The 26,344-nt window shown below is 39.5% G+C and overlaps 1 protein-coding gene across 2 annotated transcripts; it reads left to right on the top strand.

Moving 5' to 3' along the window:
* Positions 1-1,837: 1,837 nt before the first annotated feature.
* Positions 1,838-25,996, top strand: ptdss2 (phosphatidylserine synthase 2). 2 transcript variants are annotated; one of them, XM_023351524.1, is made up of 13 exons: positions 1,838-2,032; positions 2,488-2,921; positions 8,174-8,275; positions 11,390-11,472; positions 15,926-15,993; positions 16,966-17,100; positions 18,486-18,536; positions 19,764-19,877; positions 20,378-20,496; positions 20,779-20,893; positions 22,040-22,185; positions 22,271-22,456; positions 23,927-25,996. In XM_023351524.1, the coding sequence occupies exons 2-13, from the start codon at positions 2,701-2,703 to the stop codon at positions 24,168-24,170; spliced, it is 1,584 nt and encodes a 527-aa protein (XP_023207292.1). In that variant the 5' UTR covers positions 1,838-2,032; positions 2,488-2,700; the 3' UTR covers positions 24,171-25,996. The 2 variants fall into 2 exon arrangements, with proteins under 2 accessions (XP_023207292.1, XP_023207298.1); XM_023351530.1 differs by lacking the exon at positions 1,838-2,032 and having other exon boundaries at positions 2,075-2,921.
* The last annotated feature ends 348 nt before the right edge of the window (positions 25,997-26,344 follow it).

The following is a 26,344-nucleotide window of genomic DNA, read 5'->3' as shown; positions in this document are numbered from 1 at the left end:
TTTTGAAGGCAAACTATGAGAAAATCCTCCAACTCTTTAGTCATTCATTTACCTTTAACAACGGAGGTTTTGTGAATAAAAATGTTTAATCTACAGTGGTTTACGAGATAATGTCTACCCAGTGTTCCTCTTTGCCTGAAAGGAGTTTTGGCAACCACATAAATTCTTTTCATTTTAATCTTTAACTTTTGTTCTCTTAAACTCATAAGCTTATCAAAGCAGGGAAGAAGTAAAAACATCCAACAAAAGGCAAACAAAGTCACCAAATTTGAAATGCCTTTTAAAAACTAATCGTTCCCCCTGACTGAATACATTTTGTCAGACTACTACCACATTCGCCAATGTGTTTTATTGATATTTTAGTTGCGCTTTCATTTTATAAAGAAAAAAATCTGAAAAGATATGCCAGGAATTTTCATGGTATTTTTTGCCCTTTGTTATTTGCCAAATAGCAAATTTGTTGTCCCGATTGAAAGTCAAACTTTTACTTAATGTGCTCGACACATAAAGAATTTTTTTTTTTTAATGTTTCATGGAAACAAATGAAGAGAGAAAATGTCATACATTAAATGTGACGTTATAATAGAATTACGACAATTAAATACATATATATTTTTGTAATAAATATATTCAGTGTTTGTTTTAATAACAGCTCAAGTAAATAAGTAGATTTATTTTTTGTTGCGTGTTTATTTCTAAAGGAGGCGGATATGACGCTATGCAAATTATCCAATTACAGCCATGCTAATAGCTTGCAGCAAAACGCCGGTTTAAAGCGCCTCTTTTAAACTGAAGCTCAGACTGAGCGCAGTCCTGCTCAGCTCTTTGTACCGTTACTGAATGTTAGTAACTCACAGACCGATAAACCTGAAGAGCAAATGTTCCTCAGGAAAGCGAGGTTATGCCGCACAGGAAAGTAGGCGAAGCTGGACTTCCGAGTCGAATGTTTTTATTTTCATAATAAAACGATTTCAGTTCGTCATTAAGACGCACAGAAAAAGCAGACGAGCTTCCGAATGCCTGGCAAGTCACGGCCATTTTGTGAGTGGCATTTTTACGAGACGCTTTAATAATAATAAAAACAAAGCTGTAGAAGACCGTTGCTGAGGTTTGTATTGCTTACTCTGCATGAAAAGGCATCTTTGCGTCTGACATTAAATAAGAGTAAATGTTTCTTGTTGTCAGTTGGGATTATCAGAAGTTTATACTTTCTAAATGGCAAGGACTTTTCTTTTTTTAAAAAAAGAATTATCATTGCTTTCTTTATATTTGGAAGCTTATACACACTAGATTTACCACACCTTGGAATAATTTGGGAAAGCCCAGATGATGATATCATGGCAAGCTTCTGGAAGGTAATGATATTTCATGCAATCAACCCTGGTCAAGGTTTGAGTAAATTTCAAAAGAAAAGTACTTCTAAGTGTAATATTACTGCACCATACTTTTTAATTTCTACTTGGTTATTATTAATGTTGTTTTATTGTTATAATATCATAGTACAATTTCTGGCTAGGCTACCCCCTCTAACTGCTTCCCTGTTTGTAACCAAACAAATGTTTCTTCCTGAATTTGTTGTGTAATGACCTTATGTACTTCTATTCATTGTTGCTATTTTATCTTCAAAATATCAGAATTTTCGCATCACTTTATTCAAATCACACCAGATGTCAAAACAGCGTATTGGAACAACATTACTCTTACCGCGCGAAACTGCCTCTCACAACATGGCGCCCGCCCCGACGTATCACTTCGAACCGGAGACGGAGGGCCGTTTTACTTTGAAGAGCAATGACCGGAAACGCCTTTGTGTTTCAGAGCATGTGATGGTGTGCGGAGCGTGCAGTTGATTGTCAATGCTTCAGCGGCACAGCAGTGGTTCTGTCTGTCTGTGTGGGTACAGCCGGGCTTTAAACAACTTTTTTTTTCATTAGCAGCAAAAGCTGTTTTCGACATTTGCTATAATGTGTCGAGTGGCAGCGGCTCCTGCCGCCCGTAAAACAGCCCGTAAGCACACAAATTAACCCAGCTGGTGAGTAGTCGTAGCTACATTTCAAACGCACACGAGCGGCTAGCTAATAAATGTCCTGAGTCCTTTAAAAGGAGAGACATAAATAGTGAAACGCAGTCTTAAAGAAGTCTCTTTATACCGGCTGGTTAATTAGTAACAAGCCTTTTAGTTGACTAAGTCTCCTAGACAAGGTCAAACATTTAAAAATAGCTACCAATAGCTAACCAATCTGTGTGACATGAAAGCAGAGCTTTGATTTGTTTATTCGCTTCTACAGTTTAAAATCCTCCCAGGGTGTTTTGGAGGAAGTGGTCATTGCTGACAGTCTAGGAACGGATGACATTTAAATAGTTTTTTATAAGTAGGCGGCGTCGGTCCGCCTGCCTGACAGGTTCACCGCTAAGCACAACTGAACGGGACGTGATTTTCAGGTTGTGTGTTTTTCTTTTTTCTTCTCTCCCTCCCTGTTGTTCAAGTTGCGTCGATTTTTCACCGGCCACCTCAGGATGCTGGCAGCCACCTGGGTGGGGCTGACGCGGATCACAGAGACCAGGAGCAGATCTCAGGGATAAGCCAAACCGAGCCGGATCACTACTCCTCCTCTACTTCTTCCTCTTCCCCCCCTTTTCTTTTCTTTGAAAGCAAAGTGGGCGGCTTTCAAAAGGGTGAAGGCAGTCACCCAACCAGCCATGACCAAGTCCGAGTCGAAGAGAAGCGGCGTGTCCGCCGGCAAGTGCGCCAGCGCCGCATCCGCCGCCGAGCAGGTCAACAACGGCTCGTTTGACGTGGGCTTCCCGGAGCCGAGCCCCGCAGCCAAAGCCAAGGTGCTGAAGCAGACGTCCAAGGAGAGCCTCCACCGGAGAAACGCGGAGTGCGAGGTGTACGACGACGGGACCAACACCTTTTTCTGGTGAGTGGGGGACCTGAGGGTGTCACGACCACCTACCCACGGAGGGGAGGAGGGGCGGGGGACCGCGAGTTTTGTTTTCTAATGCATCAAGGCTGTCTGAAAGTCAGCCCCAAGTGACCTCCGTTTATTCCAGCACAGCTACAGCTGAATTAGTGGGTTTCCTCACACAGACTCACGTTTTCCTTCCAAGCTTACCTACTAGTGTCCCACCCTGCTTACCCAACACTAGATGAAGATGGCAGACAAATAAACCTGAGGTCCTGTACTGCAGGTGGTGTTCTGTGTAGGCTGGGAGCGGGTCTGGGAACGTGTCATTCCCTCCCTGCAGCAGTTTTTCCTAGCTGTCTTGGCTCTTCAGTGTAACGGTTTCGTGTCTTCGGTGGCGGAGGCAGGTCACATTTCCATGCAAGAGTATTAAATGTTTGACTCAACTTGGGCTGAAACAAGTAATCAGATTTATTGTGATTAATCGGTTATTGAAATATTTCTCAGATAATTTAGTAATAGATTAATTAAGTGGAGAATACACAAAACAGGCCATTTGGTGAAAGAACAACACAGTCAGAGGTGGACTAAGTCAAACCTCTGTAAAAATATAAATGTTTATCTTGCATTTAAGAAAATAGCCTTCTTTATCTTTAAACATGTTCCACTCAAATTCAGATTCTGTAAAAAAATAATAATAATAATCACCTTTTATTATATAACCCCCCCCCCCCCCCCCCCCCCCCGCCAGATTAGCTTTTCATTCGTTAATGATAGAAGTTTTTTTTTTCTAGCTGCAGATACATATACTAATAAAATGTTTGTTTACTTATCAAAAAAAGGAACTGAATTATGTTTATTTACATTTTACTTTATTTGTCTAATATTGTACAAAATAAACTTTACAGGGTGCCTGGGCAAGCTTAAAAAGTTGTGACTTGGTGGTCGCTAACTTGCTGCTAATATACCCTTCCTAGCTAGCTAGCTAGCTAGCTTTTTTTTTTTTTTTTTTAAGGAAAATACATCACTAGTTGGATGGATGATTGTTTTTGCCCATAAGATTCAACAGGATCCCTCAATAATTTTCTATATTTAAAGGGTTTTACTTTTCTTTTTTTTTGTCTTGCATTTTGTCCTAGCTAGCATTAATAAAAGGTCTTAAAAAGTCTTAAGTTTGGCTGGCTACAACCTGCAGATACCCTGTTTAAGTACATATAGGAAAAATCTTCAGAATGGGCCATATTTTAAAAACAATTCTGATTAATCGTCAGAATAACCGATTGCAAAAATAATTGTTAGCTGCAGCCCCATTTTGTACAAAATCAACCTCTTCCCTTATAAAAACAAGTGTCTTCCAGACTGACAGTGCAAATATTTGCTGGTTTATTTTATCGAGCATCTAGAGTTTGTTCAGCTAACTAGTAAATGCGCTTAAATGTAAAAACTAATGCAGTCAAACTACAACATGTCTGATTATTATGTTTGTTTTTACGGCGACGTTTTGCTTCCTCTCGATCTTTTCGATCTCTGTTCCAGACTTTTCGCCACATTTTATCATGCTGCAGCTGCACATTTCAGAAAAGTTACAAATGAAAATCTTAAAACATTTGCATTAGTATTCAACTCCCACGTACTCGGATGCCCCTAAATGAAACAAACGGTTCTGTTGATTTGACGAAAGATGGATGAGGCTGAACTTTGAAAACCAGGTTTCGTTTAATTTTCGCTTCCCTTTACAGTAAGACGGCCTTTTATTGACGTTTCATTCTGTCACATGAAACGGCAATAAAACAGAAGGTTTGACGAGGCACGTTTAGCCAAAGTAAAACGGTAAAATCCTTCCCACATGACATGTGCAGTGAGTCGTTCATTGATCCGATGCGTCTTTGGAAACGACAGTGCTGGTAATCTCCACCTCAGACATGTGTGGAAAATTGGTGACAGCTGGCCAGTGATAAGAGTGAAGGATTTAGTGATTATCCGGATCACAGGTCAGCCTGGAAATGCAGAAAGCGGTTAAAAGAGCAGCTGCTTCTTATTTGTTTATTTTTGCAAACAGGCAGATCTGACTTTAAGTTTAGTCTACCGAGGGTTGTGGAGAAATGTCCCAAAACAGTTTGAGGATGAGGAAACCTGCCTCGAGTTGGTGAGGAGATGGAAAGTAGAGGCGGTCTGCCTTGTAGGGGCAGACTGGAAAGTGGTTTTTATTTTAAGAAGTGGGGGGAATAAGAGGATTAGAATGGACGTCACTCTGATTTGCAGTAAATGTTTCTATTGCTGTAACTTTTCTACCCATTTAAAACTGCTGGTTGTACCTCAGGTTTACCAACGGGCTCTGTTCTAATCTCAGGCTCTCTGAGCTACACAGAACCGGTATTTGTTCTCCTCCGTTGTTGCTGTGTGGTTGTCAGCCTGGAGGCAAACAATGGGCCCTCCCCTCGTCCTCCTGCCGAACAGGTTGGATAAGGAGGTGGAACCAGGAGAAAATACTAAGGCCGCCATGACTCACTTGGAGGACTTGGAGAGCAGCTCTTGTTGTTCAGGTTGACTGATGGAAGCTGTGATTGCAGCATGAAATGCAGCCGTTAGAATTCACCTTGCAGAAAGTAAAACCTGACCTAATAATACGAATGCAGGTGCTGGTCTGTTTGTTTGGGTTTATTTGTATGTATTTATTTCTTCATTCACTTCTTGTTTAGCTCAGATTATTGAAACAGACCAGGGATGCGCAGATTTGAAAATTTGTACCAATATCCGATACAGATATTGTTGCTACAGCCGCAGGTATTATTTTCCATATATTTTTCACTGCCCTTTCCACACTTTGGGGAAAAAAAATGACCACTCTGCTGTCCTCACCTCAGCTTTGGTTAAACATCCCACAATCCTGCACTGTATAAATATGAATGTCACATAACCGACTGTCTCCACTCCCCTCCTGAAACCATGTCAACAAAAAATAAATAAATATCAGTTGTCGATATCGGGCCGGTTTTATTTATCATACTGATAGCTAGACTGTAGACTAATATCGGCCGATACCGATGTCAGTGCCGATATATCGCACTTTGCTAAATTAAACTTTTAATTTTTGGCAATTGCTGGCTGGTATTGCGATGTTTCAATGTTAATATTGAGTTCAGAAGCTAAGAGCACATACAGCTTTTATTTTTTGTCTTGTAAATTTGATTTTTGTTTTGACAGTGATATAATTCTATCAGTTTTTTTTCTTGGCTCTAAAAATCACCATAAAATCTCCAATGTTACAGTTCATGCATCTCCAGGTCAAAATATGAAATTGAACTTTTTTTTTTTTCTAATTTGATTTCTGCTCTGATAAATTACATTTAAAAAAATGTCAACATTTTTTTTTTATCAGTTTCACGTTACCACTTGCCTTCTTTTTATGAAGACAAGTGGTCTTTTTATGGCAAGTCCTTAAAAAGAAGTTTAAGGCAAGTCTTCCTTTTATGCCTTAAAAGAAGAGAAAATTGTTCTTTATGCAACACATGCTTGAAGTTAGGTTTTCAGTTACATATATTAAAAATAAAAAAAGCAGAAAGTGAAGCTGAAAAGTTTTAATTTAAGCCCCTAACCGGCAACGACTCTCACTGTACATTCAGCTCATCGCTCCAGTTAGAACGCTACTTCATTTCTTATGATAGAGGCAATCAACCCTGATATTATCAATAAGTGGTCAAATAAAACTTTGCCCTCGCAGCAAATCTATCTATAGATAGTAATGCACAGGATATCAGAGTGACACCACTATGGCATGATAAAGGCCAAAGTTTGGTTGTTGGTTCATGAGGAAAGTCGATGGTCCACATCATAGAAATAATGTTTGTGCAACAACCTAGATAGGGAGTTTAACCATCTGTAGTTTATTTGTAGCTAAACTTAATTTATTAGTTTCCAGACAGAAATCTCTCCCCTAAAAACATGAATTTTTTTTTGTGTGTTAGAGCAACACAAAGCAGCTCATAATTGTAAAATTCAAGTAAGAATGATGCATATTTATTGTGTATATTGTAGTCAACACTTTGTTGAACCACCGTTTGCTACAATTACCTCTGTACTTCTTCTGGGGTCTGTCTATTCTCTCTTCATACATGCAGGCAAATTTCTTTTTGCCTGTTCTGTCTTTCAAAGTTGGTCTTGAAGTATTAAGTCCTGCCACAGATTGTCTACAGGTTTAGGTCTCAACTTTGGGTGCATTTCCACCAGCCCTGTTTAGTTCTCTTTGGCAAACTCCAGTCTATCAAGTCTGGTTTGCTTGGGGAGGTGTCAATGTGCAATCGAACTCTGGTCCGCCTAGAAACTGAGGTCTCGGTTTGGTTGAAGTGAACTTTGTTGCTTTTCCAATGGAAACATGAACACCAAGCAGACCGGAGACTGCTCCAACAGGAGGAAGTGGACGATAGCGCAGGGCATTTTGGGTAAATACAACCAAGACAAACGTGTTTGTGTGGTTCTACCTGGAGAAATTGTTCTTTCTTACCAACAACAGGTTTTTTAAAGGTTTTGATTCGTTTGACACAATGCAGTGTGAAAAAGAATCACACCAGCTGAAACTCTTAACAAATATTCCAACTTTGGTCCCCAATCAAATCGAGTATGCTACACTATCAGGTGAGAAAACACCTGTAGACCGAGTTCTTTAGCGCGTAAATGTTCTTCTATCTAAACATGAATAGTTTTGTATTTAGGCAGAAAAGTTTAAACTCTCTCCTTATGAGATGCATTTGCTGTGTCATCTGTGTAGCTGGTTGCAAAGAGGTTAACCAGTAGATCTCCTCTGGAGTTACCATGGATCTCTGCTCTGGTTATTGCTGAACACAAAGATGGAAACTGTTTAGTAATGACGGGATTTTACTAGGCAGTTAGTTGCACTGGATTAGAGTTAAGGCTGCTCAATACAAATGTGATATACTTCTCAGATTTTTGTTTGTAAAAGATTGAGAAAGTGTATCCATCACTTTTACACTTATGCATCAAACTACTGTGGATCTGTCATAAAATTACATGAATCTGGCTGTTGGAATATGACCGAACACTCCAGAGAAATGAAGTTCCGCAGCTTTTGCTCCGGACTTTCCTCCGAGTCGTTCCCCTTTGCCGACTTTTAAAAGATCTCAGCTGGCAGCACCTTGTGTAAACATGGCCGCCGTCCCTCCAGGACTCGAGCATCAAAACGTGTTTTCGTCTATAAATGGCACTAATCTTATTTCTGCCATCTCTCTCTCTCCCTCTCGCTGCCCCTGCAGGCGAGCCCACACCCTGACGGTGCTGTTCATTCTGACCTGCGCCCTGGTCTACGTCACGCTGCTGGAAGAGACGCCTCAGGACACGGCCTACAACGCTAAAAGGTCAGCGCGCCGCCACCGTCACTTCCTCCCCCTCTTCGCCTGACCCCCGAGAGAAGGGCAGGAAATTTTCCACTAAACGGCTGGAGCTGCTTGATTGGATTATGCTTCCTGCCATGTGGCTGGAAGCACTTCATCAGAGGAGGAAAACTATTAACTGACTCAATTTGTTTCCATCCAGTTTGTCTTTGAGTAACTTTCTGCGAGTGCATTTTTAATTAGCCAGGCTGATGGTGCAAACGTAAAGATGCCTCGGAGATGCGGCTTTGAAAATGGCAAAGTGAAAACCACAAAGAGGAAAAGTGTTATAACTGGAGACTTATGGCAGGCTGTTTTAACATAAAATCGCCTTCATCTGACTATCCGTAGATACTTAAAAATGTGTTTTGACCAGAGACGACTACATTCTGACCATCCCGAATGGTAATTTATGACACCTGCATTCACATTCCGACCAGTCAGAATAATAATTCAAGATTTTAATTTCACGAGTCAAAATTCCTTCCCAGGTATCACACCTGATACCGGATTGGTCATTTGAAGCATCACACATCCGTAATTACAAGACATCACAAACGTAATTATAACTAGTTAAAATTACATTTGTGTTTAAGCCCCACTTGTTCTGGCACAAAACTGTCAGAAGATGCTGCAACATGGAAAGATCTCAGCAACAGCGACTGCAGAAATTCATTCAAGTGCTTCAGAAATCTGCAAAGAATTTCCTATTCATTATCCTCCGACGAACACAGTGCAGTTAAAAACGGCTTTGAAAAGTGAGGCAATCATATTCCCATTCTTTTTCTTTATTAAAAATGTTTTCATTGTTTTATTGAAATTTCAGAATGCTACATCTCTACTTTATTTGGAGATATCTTTAAACGACTTCTGACTGGTCAAATCTAATTGAGAGAAATGTGGAACTCTTAATTTTGCCTCGTCATTATTTGCTTTCAAGATATCTGTGATTTAATTAGTCGAATCTGTGCATCTCCTATCTAAAAGTACATTTTAGATGTTTTGAATTATGGCGCCTTTACTCAGAATTATGACTAGTCGAAACAAGAAGTGAGATATTAAATTGAATTATCTGAAACATGTTTCAGGTAGCCAGGAATTCACTATGGTTATTGTCAATTACAACAAATTAACGGTAAATTTTATGTTCTTTATACTAGTCACAACGTAACTAGAGGTATATTATGTTATTTTATGTTGCAGGTGACTAACTCATTACGTTGTGAACTTATCCCTCAAATGTAACTCAAGACGAGCATCTGTGGATTTTATAGAGCTGTGAAACCTCAGAAACTGGGAGGAATGCCAAGCGGCTGCCATGTGATTCACTTTCGTCCGTTTGTGCCGGAACCACTAACATATAGTGACGTTTGTCTTGGAACACCGGTGGCAAAAAATAAAAAACAGCCCACATCTCCTCAGACTTGGGCAGCAGCATTTAGTCCCTCTTCTGTTCTTGGGTCTGTTGGTTGCCTGTTAAATTGCATTAGGCCTTCCTCTGACTGTATTACCGGGTGGATAAGAGGCTGAACGTGTAAGCTGTCTGAAACCTTTTCTAACGGTTCAGACCCAAAAGGCAGACTGAATCATATCTAGTTCTGCTCTGTGTTTGTTTTAGATTTCAGAGGGGGCCGTGGCTTCTTGTATGTTTTTTTTTAATATTATTATTATTATTTTTAGCTTTGTTTGCTTCCGTAAGAGGATACTTGTGTGTTTTACGAGTCTGATAGAAAGGTTCCCAGAAAGTTGAGCTCAAGCTGCAGCCGGTGATGCGTTTTGTTTGTTGATGCGTCTGTGTGAGATTGCAGGAAGGCTCTTAACGGGATTTGCTGCCGTCAGCAGAGTCCGGCTCGTCGGGATAAAGATCCACTCTCATATGTACACACACACACCCCCACACATGCACACACTCTGTAAGACATTGCTTTTTCTGCCTCTGATTAGTTTGCACCCACCTTAAAAGTTTACATGCAGCACTCCTCTCTCAAACTCACACACTTAATTCTCCTCCCACACACACACTTGCACAATCAGTCACACTCTCATGTGACTAGACTCGCTGGCAAAGCAGCACTGGCTTTAATTTTAGCCGACGTCTGGCTACTTATCCCTACCTACGCTGTAAGTCCAGACTGGTACCATCACCTAACATAACATGGCTCTGATTCAGGGGGACTGTGCATCCTTAAAAAGCCTTGAGTTCATTAATCTAGAGTTAAGGCCTTAAAATGTCTTAAATTCATTAAAGAAAATTTAAGTTGGCCTTAAAAATTGTCACCTTCTGAAAATAACAGCTTAAGTCATTTTTTTTTTGCCTAAAGTGATTTTTGCAACAAAAAACAGTCACTTTTGACAAAAAATGACTCTGGCCATTGTTTTAGGAAAATAACAAAATGTTAATCACAGGTTTTAAATTTTGTCATAGCAGCACGATTGATCTCATACTATGCAAGTTTTTTTTCTCGCAGGATGTTTTTATCAGGCACAAGTTTGAGTTGTGCACAGACATCTTCACTCACTGCATTCTTGAGGGAACATGCAACTATCTGCTAATACTAGCTAGCTGGTACTGGCTTATACTACTAGTAGTAGCTCATACTGCCAGTACGAGCTAATAACTGCTTCATTAGTATGAGCTTATACTAGTAGTACTACTAATACTACCATTAGATAATACTAGCTAGCTGGTGTGTTTGCTTGCTTACTTGCTAGCTAGCGAGCAAATGAACATGGCAGCTAGCATATTGCTCTCTAATTAATTTCCTTGTTAGCTAGAGAGCAATATGCCATATGAGAAGCATGAAGCTTCAAAGCCACAGAAATCTCCAGAAATGTCAGTTTTGATCCCCTTTGTTTCTTTTCTACAGCTCTGCCTTTTTATCTTCAGCAGGTCTTAAATTTGAGTTGGTGAAACCTGCTTAAACCCTATAATTAGTCTTTGCTTCGGGTTCCTGGTCGACGCCAATCATAAGATCTAAACTCCGTCTGTTCAAATGAGAAAGAGAGAAAGAATTGGAACCCCTTTAACTTTTTTTTTTCATTATATATAAATAAAAATCATCCTGAAAGGAATCCTGTCCGTCTCTTTGATCGTTGCAGAGGCATTGTGGCCAGCATCCTGGTGTTCCTCTGTTTTGGGGTAACGCAGGCCAAAGATGGACCCTTCACCCGACCCCATCCAGGTAGGACGAACAATTTGATCAAATCTGTTCTCTGTTTGGTCAAAAACTAAATAAATAAACATTTTTGGTTTTTAAAGATTAAATTTTTTTGGAAACCCAGTATTTATTTATTTTTTTCGTTTTTCACCAATGCACTCCTTTAGTTAATGTAGTTCAGGTTTATGTCAGCATGGACATAGCCCACCGTTTTGTTTGATGAGACTGTTTTACAGCTTCTTTTTATTCAAATATTGAATTCAGATCATCTATATGACATAATATCAGGGCCTGGCTATTAATATTTTTTTAATTAAGATGCTAAAGTAATACAAGAGTACAGTCTTGGCATTAGGAGAATAAAGTATCGATTTTCTGAGATGTCAACACACAAAATACTAAAATACAAAGAGGAATGTTGAGCATCTTGTGAAGTTATATTTTGGTACAAGTCTTGCTAATACTTAATGGAAATATTTTAACTGTTATGTTATCTCTGATCAAATTATTGTCAGTAACAGATCTTTCAAATTGTGCAAACTGAACTGCTCACATCAAATCCTGATCATTTTATCCAAGCTTTTTCTTTCTCATTAAAACAAATTCTTTCTTGGAATTTTTTGTTTATTTTTTGGTAAAATAGTTTTTTTATTTTATTTATTTTGTAATAAAGGGAAGACTGACAGACTGACCTCCTTTTGAAAATACTTTGTCATTTGTAATTTCTTTTTTTTTTTTTAAAGAGGAAAGCGAGGGAAAAAAATCAATTAAAATCAGATCTGGTAGGAAAAACTCAGATTTTATATTTAGGCAAAGTTGTCTAGCCCAACATGAAGATATTTATTTTATTGATTGATTTTATTTCAAAGTCATATTTATTGAGGACTTTGAAATAAAATCTTCCTTTACATTAAAACACAAACAATAAACTAATCCAAACACACAACCATATTTATCAGATTACTATAAAAACTACTATTAAAATGTCTCTGACTATTATTCTACAGTAGTTCCTCAGACTTTTATACTTTTATGCTGTTAAAGTGTCTAAAGCTTTTCTGTTGACACTGACATCATGTCATTAAGCAACAGTTACTCTGACCTTCATTGTGTTGTGAAAGGTCAAGGCCAGCTGCCCTCACCATACAGCCTCCTTTGCTCTGATTGGTCAGAGGAATTGGCCTGATAAATAGGCCCCTCCCTTCAAAACAAACCTTTTAGTGGCTGCAAACAAAATTAGCTGCCAGCTCTCTGTAACTCTGATGCTTAATTACAAACGTGTGTTCTTGGAAAGGCAGAATATTCATTAGAAATGGCTAAAATATCTTTTTATATTTTAGTCAAATGTTGATGAGATTTCAAGGTTTTACAGAAATGAATTATTTGTTAGTTTTTTCTCTCTTTATTTTTGTCATTTTTACAATTATTGAGGTCACAGTCAAAACCCACTGGTTTCTGGCCCATTCAGCCAAATCCGTATTAAGCTCCATGTCATTCTATGAATGAGCTCAGCTCCTCGCAGGGAAAATAACAGTTTTATTTTTTCCTTCACCTGTTTTCCTTCACAGCTTCTATAGCAGGTGTCTCATGGTGTTTTCATAACCGAGGCCTGGTGTATGAAAAGCATTCACAGTGCAGGTGGAAACTGAGTATTATTAGAAATCCAGAAAGCCTAATCTGGTTCACTACTCAGAGCTCAACATCCGAGATGCTCTCTGATTAGGAGAAATCAGACAACGACCTCGATCTGGAAATGTTTGGCTTGGAGAAAACAAAAAAATCTATTATTCAGACTTGAAATCTTTTTTTCCTGAATGGTAAACGCACCACATTGAAACACTATGTTACTGTAGCAACACCACTCTTCAATTTGGAGATCGTTACTGACTGAAGTTGGTGACACTATTTGACGGGGTGTGCATAAGACTGACATGACACTGTCATAAACGTGAGGGAGTCTATGAATGTTTACAACTGTACACACCTTCAGTAAATGACACTTTTAATGCAAAGTTTGCACTAAAACTTGTATTAAAAGTCCATTAAAATGGTCAACTTTGCATTATAAGTGTCATTATTTACTGAAAGACACTACATGACATCAGTCGTAAACATTCATGAAGACTCCTTCACGTTCATAACAGCTGATATGTCATGTTTATGACAGTGTCTTATGCACACGCCGTCAAGTAAAGTGTTACCCTGAAGTTTAAATGCAAGCTATTTCAGTGTCGGTGAAGTGTGAAAATGTAAAAGGGAAGGAATAATTATTTTCTATAAAACATAATGACGTGTCTCCAAATCATTCAAGTTGCTTTCTTTTATCTTTTTGAGTTTTCATCTTGAATTTGAAAATGTTTGAAATTGTGGGAGTCAGAGTGAGCTCGACAGGAAACACAGAGAGACTATCAGTGCTAATCTGTTATAATATGCCAAAGACTTTTGTTTGTAATAGTAGAACCTGTTTTACAGCAGCTGTGACATCACCTCTGCTTTCCATGTAGTTTAGGGATCATCTCACTGCAAGAAAGAGAATTATTCTTAAGTTATTTTTTTCCATGCTAGCTCTTGCAGAGCATTTGGAATCAGCTAAAATTTGTCGGGAGGTCAACGGATCAAAAACTGATATTTGATATTCAGCGTTTCCTTATTTTTTTCTCTCGTCATCCATTCAAAAATGAAATGGTGAAATATACCACATTAAAAACACATGATTAGGATTTTTTTTCCCCCTCCCCAAAACTTCCAGACGTCTCTTGTCGGTCATTCTGTCGGACTCGGAACACAAAAAGCAAATCCGTTAAGAAATACCACAGAAAATAAAATTTCAGTGAAAGATTTCTTTGCATTTGTTCAGCTGCTGCCGTTACTGAGGAGCTCAGTCATTGTGCCACTCCCCGAGGCCGTGATCTATTAGGAGCTTCGGGTTGTAAATCTGAAAATCCTTCAAATCTTTTTTTTTTTTTTTCCCTTGGGGAAACGAATCATACAGAGTAACAATAGAAATGCAGCATTAGGATTAACAGCAGAAATGACTGGACTCGCTCAACAGGTCGGGGAGTGTGCTTAACATGGCGTGATCTCGTACGCACCGGAACATCAGCGTAGCACAAAGGAGTCGCGCAACAACCGTAACCTAACAACACGCCTCGCAACAACCGACAGCAGCTACATCGGTCCTCTGAAGCCTGTTGTTTTCTTCCTATGCCTTCCTACCTTCACGTCCCTCTGGAGTCAGATGAGGTGTGACTTCTGCATGAACGATCTGCCAGGCAGACGACTTTAGGTGCTGGTTTAATGGAAGCACCACTTATATGCCACTTTTTCATTTTCTTTTTTTTTTTCTAAGACTGTGCAGCTTAGAAAACGAGTTTAGTCAAATGTAATAGCAGCTCCAGAAAACAGCAGCATGTAAGAAACCAAACACCTGAGCTGGCGATCTCGTCGTGCCCAGACACACTGATGGGAAAGCGCTTCAAACACTTCGACAAAAACAAAACAAAATAACCTTGACAACAGCCCGCTGAGTGCTGTGGCTCCCCGTTTATTTGCATGTACAACAGGCAACAGACATGCAACCGCACAGGAAGCAGGTTTAGCCACCAGAGGAGCCGATAAGAAGGCTGCTGGGCCGGTTCTGGGATCTGGGTTCGAACCTGGAGTCTTCAGGGAAACTGTCAGAGAGGAAAACGTTGAGCAGAATCACCCATCGGCTCATCGACTCTGTCATCAGCAGCCGGAGAAACTCGTTTCAGCCGCACACAGGTTGATGCTCAAGAGAACCAACAGATTGAAGTATTTCTTCATCCCCATGGAACTGAGATTTCAGCAACAGCTGGTCCTGCTTAGTTATGCCCCGATTTGTCTGAACAGCTCCATAAAAGAAGCAGAAGTGTATATAAATATCTCTATATTGCAACATTTGTTACATTTTCACACTGCACTGTGTGAACAATCCAGACTAGTTGAAAAACCTCTGAAGAAGACACGAGTTCAGCTTCCTTCTTCAAGAAAATGTAAACAAAAATGGATCAGATAAGAATGCATCAGATTTTAGCGGTTGTAGGATTTCTCCTTTGTCTTTCATGAGCCATTTCGCCTGCTAGCACTTGACTCGTGTTTGTTTTGGTTGCATTTTCCCACAATGCCCTGCGCTGTAGTCCGCGTCCTGCTTTTGGAGCGGTCTCCGGTCCGCTTGCCGTTCACACTTGCATTGGAACTGCATCAGAGTTCACATTAACCAAACCGATGGCTAACTCTTTGGGCGGACCAGAGTTTGCTTTTTAGGTCTGCATCAGAGTTCGATTGAGTGTCCACACCTCACCAAACGAACCGGGCTTTCCAGACTTTTCGGAGTTGGATCAAAGCGGCCCAAACAGGCCCGGTGTGAATGCACCATGGATAACTTTAATGAGCTGAATCTACAAACACGGTACCAAATATTTTTAAATGACTCATGTTTGTTCTCCTTCTTCAGCTTACTGGCGGTTCTGGCTCTGCGTTAGTGTCGTCTATGAACTCTTCCTCATCTTCATCCTCTTCCAGGTGTGTGTCCAATCATGTAGAGTGTTTCACAAATGGCTCTTCTTTGTAGGCTGTTTCTGACCGTGAAGCAGCAGAACTTCTCCACTGAAACGCTTGATTTCATTCCCTTTAAATCTGAGCGGGGACTGCTCACAGATGTACCGGATGGAAGCCGTTAAGACATCCTAAACACCGGCCAAAATGTCAGATTTTTATTTTTATTTTTTTACTGATTTTTGCTTCAGTTCATGGTGTTTCTATGTAGTGGTCACTGGAAGCCTCTTTTCTCTCTCCCAGTTTAATTAAAATGTCAAGAAGCCAACCCTGATCTGTAGTTTAGAGAGGTCAGCCAGCTGGCCAACAGCTCCAGTAAAGCTAGAACTTGATGAAAGTTTGATGCCCTAATAAGATGACCATGTTCTGTATGGAAGACTGATCCTTCCAAATTCTTGAATAAACAAATAAATAGCTTAGTAAAGTAATTAATGTGCCAAATGTCCAAAAAAGAAAAAAACTTCTACAGATTACTACATTATGCAGTGAGTTAATAGTAACATTTCTAATGTTACCATTTAATTTTCAATTTTATTTCCAATCAAATGTTTTTTTTGTTTTTCATATTCTGTATTCAAGACATTTTTAAATCTACTGCCACTTATTCATCCTACGTTGATATGGTTTTGCTAATATCAATGTAGCGAAACTTAACTTCTAGATTCACTTTTAGAAAAGTAAATCTAGAAGTGACAGTCATTTAAAAAAAAAAAAAAACAGTTAAGTAAATAAAAAATCCGAAAAATAAAAGGTGACTAATTAAAAAATAAATTGTGTTAAATGATTTACAATATTTTGCACAATAATTACTTTCCCAAGCCATTAATTTTATTTCTTGTATGTGGACAATTTTGGCAGGATCAGTCCTCCATAGATCTGCAAAACGGCTTCTTTTCAAGTAACGTTGGTGTTTTTTTGCGTTACGATGTTATGAAACAGACGGTGCACGATGGGCGACAGTTCATGAAGTACATCGACCCTAAACTAGGGGTCGCTCTGCCGGAGCGCGACTATGGAGGAAACTGCCTCATCTACGACCCGGGCAACGCCACGGATCCTTTTCACAACCTCTGGGTGAGAGTCTGATGTGTTTCAGTGAATTTCATGTTTGAATGCCTTAAAAAAAACAAAAGAAAAAACGTGGAAGCTTTTGTCATGTTTCTAATCTTAAGCTTTGATGTGATTTTCAAATCTAAGCACAAAATCTCAACTGGATTTAGAGCTGTACTTTGCTGGGCCTTTCTAAGACCGGTCGTGATCTGAATTATGTTGCTGCTTCTGGAATAAGTAGGGGTCTGAAGCTTTTACAACCAAATGAGGTTTCAACTCTCAGGGCAACTAAATAAAACTCGTCTTTTGACGACTTGTAATTTTAGACAAAATATCTATTGAATGAAATTTGTTATATTTAAAGAGCCACTATTTTATTTTTATTTTTAGGATTGACAATAAAGCTAAACATAAAATTAAAAAAAGAGGATGGCTCTCTTTTCTTCCTGTTGGATGGCAAATTATGTAAAAAAAAAAAAAAAACTAAAATACTACTAATAATAATGAAGCAATTAGATCCCAAGAGAGGAAAAACAGACCTAAAAGCATACTATGAATACTGTTAGTGTCTCTTTTTGTGGAAATACAACTTTGCAAGAATAAAAAGAAAAACTGGACAAAACAACTTGAGTTTGTTGTTGAGAACCATTCTGAAAGGTCCAAAAAGCCACTTGTACCAAGACTAATATTTATCCTCCACATGCGGCTCACAGACGGCGCCTAAAACTGCATTAACGTGCTCCACTCTAAAAGCCTGAGTTTTTTCCAGACCTCCAGAAGAACCGGGACTGTTTTTTCCTTTGGGATTGCTCTCGGCATCTGTTGCAGTGACCCAGAACCCTCTCTATTTATTGCAGCCTCCGAGTGGGTCAGTCCACCACTTCCAACATGTTGAATTGGGCTCAGATGTTTAAGAGAGGCGTCATATATAGTTGCTGCCTGCTTGAATCGGGCAGAAAAATCCAAAAAAACTGCTAGTTAAAAGACAAAATGGAAGAACAGAAAGTAGCACTGAGCGTTCATGATCCGTTTTCTCCCGTTTTTATAAGTAGGTTAGCTTTGGCAGCCTCGTGGTTGATGAGAGGTTGATTTTTCTTGGAAGATAAATCCGGTGCCCAACGTCGCTGTTCAGCAGTGTGGCACCCATCGGATCAAAGATTGTTCATCAGTAGTTTCTGCTCCAGATCCTCCAGAGAGATGATGACCCAGAGGAGAAGCTGAAGGAAACACCGTTTTACAGACGGATATCGACTGACTCGTCTGTCAGCTCTGCTCTATGTGTCTCTTTTGCTTTTTAAGAAGTTATCAATAAGTGCAAAGATTGTATTTGTTACCAAAGCAGCTGTAGATTCACAGATTCTAATCCTGGCTGTGCAACAATGTGGAAATCAGCTTGTTTGTTTCTGCAGGATAAGATGGATGGCTTCGTTCCAGCTCACTTCCTGGGATGGTACATAAAGGTAAACACCGACAGTTTATCCAACAATCAACTTAAGGAACTGCAATTCGCACTGCAAAAACACACCGTTGAGCAAAGTATTTTTAATCTGGTTTCTAGTGCAAATATCTTGGCACACTTGAAATACGAGAAAACTGACTTACAAGTAACTTTTCTTGTTGCAAGACAATAATTCCTTTAAAAAAAAATTACTAGCTCCTTTGTCAGGTTATTTCACTTATAGACATTTTTCTTTTGCCATAAGTGAAATAATCTACCAATGGAACTAGTAACTAAAAAAAAAACAATATTAAGGAATTATTGCAGAAAAGTTACTTGTAACTTAGTTTTATTTTTTTTCAAGTATACTAAGATACTTGCCCTCGAACATGTCAAACTCGAGGCCCGTGGGCCAAATCTGGCCCGCCATAGTTTTTTATGTGGCCCCCTAGATTCTTGACTAAACACTAAGTGCTTAAATATTATTTTATCATTCAAATTAGAGCAGTTTTTATCTGTTTACTGACAACTTATATAAATCAGTCCCTCCAGTTTTTTTTAGGATTATCATGGAAATTCACAAAAAATTAACAAATCCCTGCCCATTTTTTGCACTAATAATTTGGAGTTTATTGCAGATTTTTCTCAAATTGTCATAAACCTTTACTTGTACTAAACAGCTGCCTTAGCCTTAAAGGATGTCAGATTATAGTCCATGATCTGTACAGCGAGTAATAAAAAGTCGCATTCACCGTCATAAATAAGTGCAAATCTTGCAAATTTTTCCAAATTAGTGCCACAAGCACTTTAATTTTTATTTCAAAAAAATCACAAAAAGAATCACAAAATCCTGTAGGGACTGAAAAGATGTTCAATAATGTTTAATTTTAAAAAATTCTTAATATTTTTACAGTTTGTCAACAAGTTTTATCAATACATTCTGGCACAGCCGGCCCTTTAAGAGCGTTCATGATCTGGATTTGGCCCAAAACGAAAATGAGTTTAACACCCCTGCCCTAGAAACTAGATTAAAAATACTTAGTAAGATTTTGGGAGTTTTTTTTTTGTTCCTCCTTTTATAAAATCTGAGTATATGACATCAGAATCTTAAATATGTTATTTTAATGGAAGAACATCTTTGTAGTTACTTACTGTGAAAATCCACACTGACATTTTGAAGATGAAGACGCCCCGTCACTCTGATCAGCCTCACCTTTAACAGGTGTTTTTGTCTTGTGTTTCCTGTCAGACGCTGATGATTCGGGATTGGTGGATGTGTATGATCATCAGTGTGATGTTTGAGTTCCTGGAGTACAGCCTGGAGCACCAGCTACCAAACTTCTCAGAGTGCTGGTGGGACCATGTGCGTACAACCGCTGTTTACTTCTTTATCCCAACGCACTTGAGACAAGACGCTTGAAGCTATAATTAAGACTACATGTCAGTAAATTAATTGTGCAAAAGGTTCTTTATCTAATTTAATATCTTAGTCCCTTTTGTCTCTTTCATTTTGCTGCTTAGCTTTAATTACACAGTCTGGCAAAATAAACGCAAGTGAAAATGATGGATTCCAAACAAAGAGTATTTGTTTGGAATCCATAATGTCCTCAAAAAGTCCATCATAAGTTGGTAAAACCTACAGAAACCTTGAATAAAACATGCGGGAAGGTTTGGCCTATAAAACAATTCTGAAAGGATCATTTTCCCTTTTCTTTAACGACGACGCTAACAGAGGAATCATCAGGACGTCGGTCTCTTGATGCCCACTTTGTCCTAGTAAAAGTTGTAAGCCAACAACGTGTGAGTGGATTACGGCTTGGCCTCACTGACCTTTTTGACGAAACCTATTCTGCCCCCACGCAGTGGATCATGGATGTGTTGGTGTGCAACGGTTTGGGGATCTACTGCGGCATGAAGACGCTGGCCTGGCTGTCCATGAAGCCGTACCAGTGGCAGGGCCTCTGGAACATTCCTACGTACAAGTAAGGCTTCAGAAGAACAGCTTCCTCCGGAGAGATTCAATGCAATCTGCCAGAGTTTTACACAAGTCCAGTGTAACCTGGAAGTAGTTTTTTCTTTTAGTATGAGTGTTTTATTTCTTGTCTTGTTTTTTTTAAATAAAGCAGCTGAAATGACGAAAGAAAAAGTCGGATTTGCGTAAAACTGTAAAAAAAGGCAGGATTTGATCAAAACCTTATTTTTAGCCCTTGTATTTTTGTTTTTCTTCACATTTCTAACCACCTACTGATCACTTTACCTCCTAGGGGGAAGATAAAGCGCATAGCATTCCAGTTCACACCGTACAGCTGGGCCAAGTTCGAGTGGAGGCCGGCTTCGGACCTTCGGCGCTGGCTCGCTGTGTTGGGGATTATCTTCATGGTAACGACATCTCACCACCGATTTGAAAGGACTTTGGGTCACTTTGGGCAGTCGCCACATTGCGAAACGACTCCAAAGCTCCGACAAGAACGCTTGTGTAGATTGTTTTGCAGAACTATTCATACCCCTTAGTTCTTTTTTTTCAAATGTTGTCAAACCAAAGTTCATATCCTTAAAGCATTATTTTCTTTTAGAGACTCTTAAGGAGCAGCTGTGTTTATGCTGAGATTAGATTCCACACATTTGGAGTCGCATGACTGGTTAAAAAGGCACTGAAGCTTTTGGTTGTAGTGTGAGGAAATGTGAAAAGCTTAAGGGGTGAGTATTTGTGCAAAGTAGCTGAGCCTTCAGAAAAGGGTTGTGTAACTCTGGAGCTACCTACAATGGCTGTGTTTCCACCACAGATGTGTTCAAAACTTTAATATTTCGCTAATGTCAAAAAAACAACATCCAATTTTGCAATTGCAGTGTTTCCATTAAAGAAGAAATGCAATTGAAATCACACGTGAATAAGTTTGTTCACTCGACAAGTCATTAATGACATCTTCATCCTCTTGCCACTTCCTGTCGTCCTCTTTGTCATTTCTGCCAGTAGCAACATCCGGTTGTTGATCACATGACTTGTGTGACGCCAAAAAATTGTTTCAATTGCAGTTTAAGGAAATAAACAAATTTCAATACAGCCGAAAACCCCCCTCATCCTAAAGCAAAAACCTTTTACCAAAAAAGATCACAACATCATCAAGGTTTTCTATCTGCCTGAAAATGCTGTTTTTTTTGTGTCATTAGCTGGAAACTAGATGCTTTAATTTTAGATCATTTTCTAGAAACGTCGGCATGATGTAGAAGACAAACACCTTCTGTTTTCAAACATCTTGTGTTGGTGTACACAAGATTAAAAGATGACTTGTTTCATCCATCAAAAATAAGATGTTTGTTTTTTGATTGATTTATTTATTTTCATTTTTAGCAGCACTAAGAGTCAAAAAAAAGGCTCTTTGGACTATAAAAGTTACACACCCTGTGCTTTAGAAGACGTTTAAATCAATTTAATGCACATTTTCTCCTCTGTTTTTAAGTTTTCTCTCACTTGTTTGCTCCTGGATTCATCAACGTTTCGTTTTTTTGAACCTCCTCTCCTCACAGTTCCTGCTGGCGGAGCTGAACACCTTCTACCTGAAGTTCGTGCTGTGGATGCCTCCCGAACACTACCTGGTGCTGCTGCGCCTCGTCTTCTTCGTCAACGTGGGCGGCGTGGCCATGAGGGAGATCTACGACTTCATGGACGACCCGTCAGTACCGGAGTTATCGCTCCAGACGCTCGTCCGGGTCAGATCGGCTTGCCGTAATAGCGCGTCGTGTGACTTCTCCCAACAGGAAGTTCCACAAAAAGCTGGGCCAGCAGGCGTGGCTGGCGTCGGCCATAACGGTGACGGAGTTCCTCATCGTGGTCAAGTACGACCCCCACACCCTCATGCTGCCCATCCCCTTCTCCGTCATGCAGTGCTGGTTCTTGGGCATCTTCCTCATCCTCATCTGGACTCTGTGGAGGTTCTTCATCCGGTAAGAAGAGAGTCGAGTTTGTTCTCGTCACACAGCACTTTGAAAAACAGATGTTTTGACACCTTTGGGATGTATGGTAGTGCTTTGAGCGTCCTCGGAGGAATAAAACTGCGTCAGTATAAAATGGCACATCTGATTAAGTTTGTTTTCTAGATAAAAATTATGCAAATTATTTTAGACTCTTTGTTGGGAACCATAACGATCCAGATCACGTTGTCGCATCTTCCGCAGTTCATTTCTGTCCTTGCAGAGCGACTTGTTGTTCAAAATCTACAAAAAAACCACAACATTCTTCACTAAACTCCACTACTAAAGTTTGAACCACCAGGTCACGTCCGTACAGGAGCTTCATATCCTTGAACGTTGAGCTTTCAAGGCTTGGAAAGTGTTTGGTTTCTGTGAAAAAGGTGCTGGATGTTCAAACTGCACCAGTTTGTAATAAAGTGAAATTTAACATTCGATTAAAAAAAAAAAAGCCTATTATTTACAGTTGAAACCAGATATTTTCATACAAATAATAAAAAGCCACATTTTCCCCCCCCCTCACTGTCTGAAGTTAAACCACGTTTCTTGGTTTATGTCAGGTAGAAATACCAGAATTATTTCTGTTTGCTCAAAACCAGAAAACCTACCAAAAACATTTTTTTAGAGATTATTGTGTAACTTTTTTTGTATATGGCGTCTTAGCAACCAGTGTGAGCAAGAATGTTACTCGCATTACCGCAATTTTCTTGGATTGTTTCAATGTAATGAATATTTATCGTTATTCCTAATGATCCCAATGAGTTATTGATTCATGTAGCTCACAGGTCTCAAACTCCAGTCCTCAAGGGCCGCAGTCCTGCAGCTTTTAGATGTGTCTCTGCTCCACCTCACCTGAACAGAATAATTAGGTCATTAAGGCTCTGGAGAACTGATCTGCACAAGGAGGAGGTCATTAAGTCATTTCATTCCAGCGTTTTGTACCTGTGGCTCATCTAAAAACTGCAGGACTGTGACCCTCGAGGACTAGAGTTTGACCCCTGAGTAACTGAAATAATAGCTTACATTTTATTAACCGTTTTGTTCTTGGACCACTTAAATGTGGTTGAAATTAATAATGATAAAGTGTCATATAATCGTGAATTGAAACCATTTTGTTTTTAGTTCCTTTGTATCTTTTTTTTTTAAATCTCCAAAGTGTGGTGCTGAAAAAGTTTGAAAACTTACTTGGAAAGTCCTTGAATTTTCCTGTGGGAAAAGTTTACAAGAGCTAGACATAAGCTTTACTTTTCAGGAATGCATCAAATTTGGGGGTTTTTTGGTCCCGTTTTCTTGTTTCAAATTGTAAAATCCGACAGAAATAATGTATTTTTTCCCCCCGGACTTTTACATTTTCTCCACCACATTGTTTCTTCTTGTCAAGGAAATTCGCTCCTAAGACAATCCACAGGGCTAACTCCTCATTTCCTGTCCTTCCCAACTTCACAGTGACATCACGCTCCGTTACAAAGAGACGCGCCGGCGCAAACAGGAAACACCCGTGGACTGGGACCGCCAGCTGGGGAACGGCAGCCCGGGGGCAGCGGGAGCGGCGGGGGCAGCGGGAGCGGCGGGGGCAGCGGGACCGGCGGGGGCAGCAGGACCGGCGGGGGCAGCAGGACCGGCGGGGGCGGCGTCGGGCCGCAGCAAACTGAACGGCAGCTCCGACACGCTGCGACAGAGGAAGTCCTGAGAGGAAACGGAGGGGGAAGTTTGTGGAAAGACTCACGGAGAGGCAACCAGGTGGACTTACTCTTGTGCCTACAGTAACAACTCAAAGAGGGAGGGGGCGCCATGGAAACAGATGGTTTAGTTGCTGGAAGGTGTAGTTAGTTACATACAAGAAGTTACCTCATTCTGCTTCTCTTTTCTTTTCTACACATTCGTGGAGCTACACTCTAGAACAGTCTTTGTTCCCGTCTTGAATGTTCAGGGCTGACAGACAACTGAATGCACTCTTTGAATCCGGTCAGTTCCCATTTTTACTGCAAACGAAACGCTGCGAGCGTCGGCAACATTCCCCCCCTTCTGTAAATATTCCCGTTTTCCGTCGCGAACGTGAGAGACGTTGCCAACTTCCTGTTGGCCACTGCTATGCAATCGGAGAGTCTGGGATTTATTTATCCATTTAACAATCACAAAAAGGAATTTGTTCTGCAAGTCCGAGTCATTTTTGACAGTTTAAAGCTGGTCCCAAGTACACAAGACAATGTTTATATGCTGTTTAGGTAGGGTTTTTTATTATTATTATAGTTATTAATAAGATTTTAGGTTGGTTTCCAGGATCTATGAGACGTTCAAATGGATTTACAAAGTAAGAACCTCCTGAAAATGTTTACTTTGGGTTAAAGAAAAATCTTCATGTATTCTAATTATTTACCTGGTGATGTAATCATTTCGGGAGGAGGGATGTACGGTTGGGTGGTTGATTTTTAAGCTCTGATTTGGGCTGGAGTTTCATTATGATTGTTGAAAATCAGGTTGTCGGTGTGGGGGGGGGAAAGAAAAAAAAATCAGGTTTTTGAAAATAACCGTCTTTTTGTTACAAGATTAACTAAATCTTTGAAATTTTGCATACGAAACCTGATGTAAGCTTATTTTTCTCTGCCTAAATAAGGTTTATTTGCCAGTAAGAGAACTCTACGCCTTCTTAAGAGTCTCCGTTCGGGGTAAAGCGAAAATATTTCAGGATTAGAACCGAAAACCAAAGCTAGGAATCTAGAGCTGGGATTATTTAAGACGCGTTTGTTCCAAACCTGTAGACTCTGGGTTCATTTAGAAAAAACTTTTTTTTTTTTTTTTCATTTTTGATCGCTCTGAAAAAAAGCTAAAAGGAAGGAAACTGTTACCAAAACTTAGTGTTTTTTTATTTTTTATATGTGCTCCTTTGTTACAAACATGCTGAGTAGACGGCTTCTGTCCTTCCTGCTGTGGGATCCAGCGTGTCGAGACACTTGTGTACGTAATCGATTCAAGGCAGGAGAATTTAGAAAACGGACTTTATTTTTGCCAAACACTAGACAGAAACATGCCGATTCTTATCTTTAATGAAAACACTGATTTCTGTGCACAGTTGAATTATTTATCGACATATATCCTATTTATCTGATGCGTTACACTTCATTTTTTCATCCCATCCTTGGAAGGTTTTAAGGCTTCTCAGTTTCTCTCCCCCCCTTAGATTGTTTTTGGTCATTTAATTGATTTAAATATTTTACCATATTAAATAAAAGTCTCCAAATTACACTTGAAAAGGGAAAATAAGAAGAAATCAGAACAGGAAATTGAATGACCATTGCCTAAATAAGATTGTTTTCCATGTGGTTGTTTGCGGGTTGGTCAGCACCTCTTTCTGCCACACGGGGGCGCTAGATAACGTCGTTTGAGCTCCGTGCAGCCATGTTTCAATGTACTTTTGAGTAAATGTGAACATGTTAGGGATTATTAACAGGATTATGCTGCTGCTCAATATAATTTTGTAACATTTTTTTTCTTAATAAAATCAATAAAAACTTAACTGTAACGTGTCTGGTCCATATTCTAAATGATTAAAGTTGGTTTATTTTATTTATTTTTTATTTTTTGCAAAAAGAGGAAGAAAAAAAGTTTTACGACATTTTAAAAGTAGAAGTACATCTTGTGTCATTTGGTTACCAAGGCGACAAGCCTGTTGCATTCATGCTGCAAGTGCTGGTCAATGCATGGTTTCAGCATTATGATGAGGCTAACTGGTTGGATGACGTTTTTGTTGTTTTCCATCATGAAAGTTTGCCAGTAACGGATTAAAGCAAAGACTTCAGTTTGGAGAAGAGTGAATCGTTTTAAGATCATAGTTTCAGCAAACTTTTATGAACTACGATGAAACGA

This window comes from Xiphophorus maculatus, chromosome 2, assembly GCF_002775205.1.
Source record: "Xiphophorus maculatus strain JP 163 A chromosome 2, X_maculatus-5.0-male, whole genome shotgun sequence".
Taxonomy (NCBI): Eukaryota; Metazoa; Chordata; class Actinopteri; order Cyprinodontiformes; family Poeciliidae; genus Xiphophorus; species Xiphophorus maculatus.
This window is presented reverse-complemented; position numbering and strand designations above follow the sequence as displayed.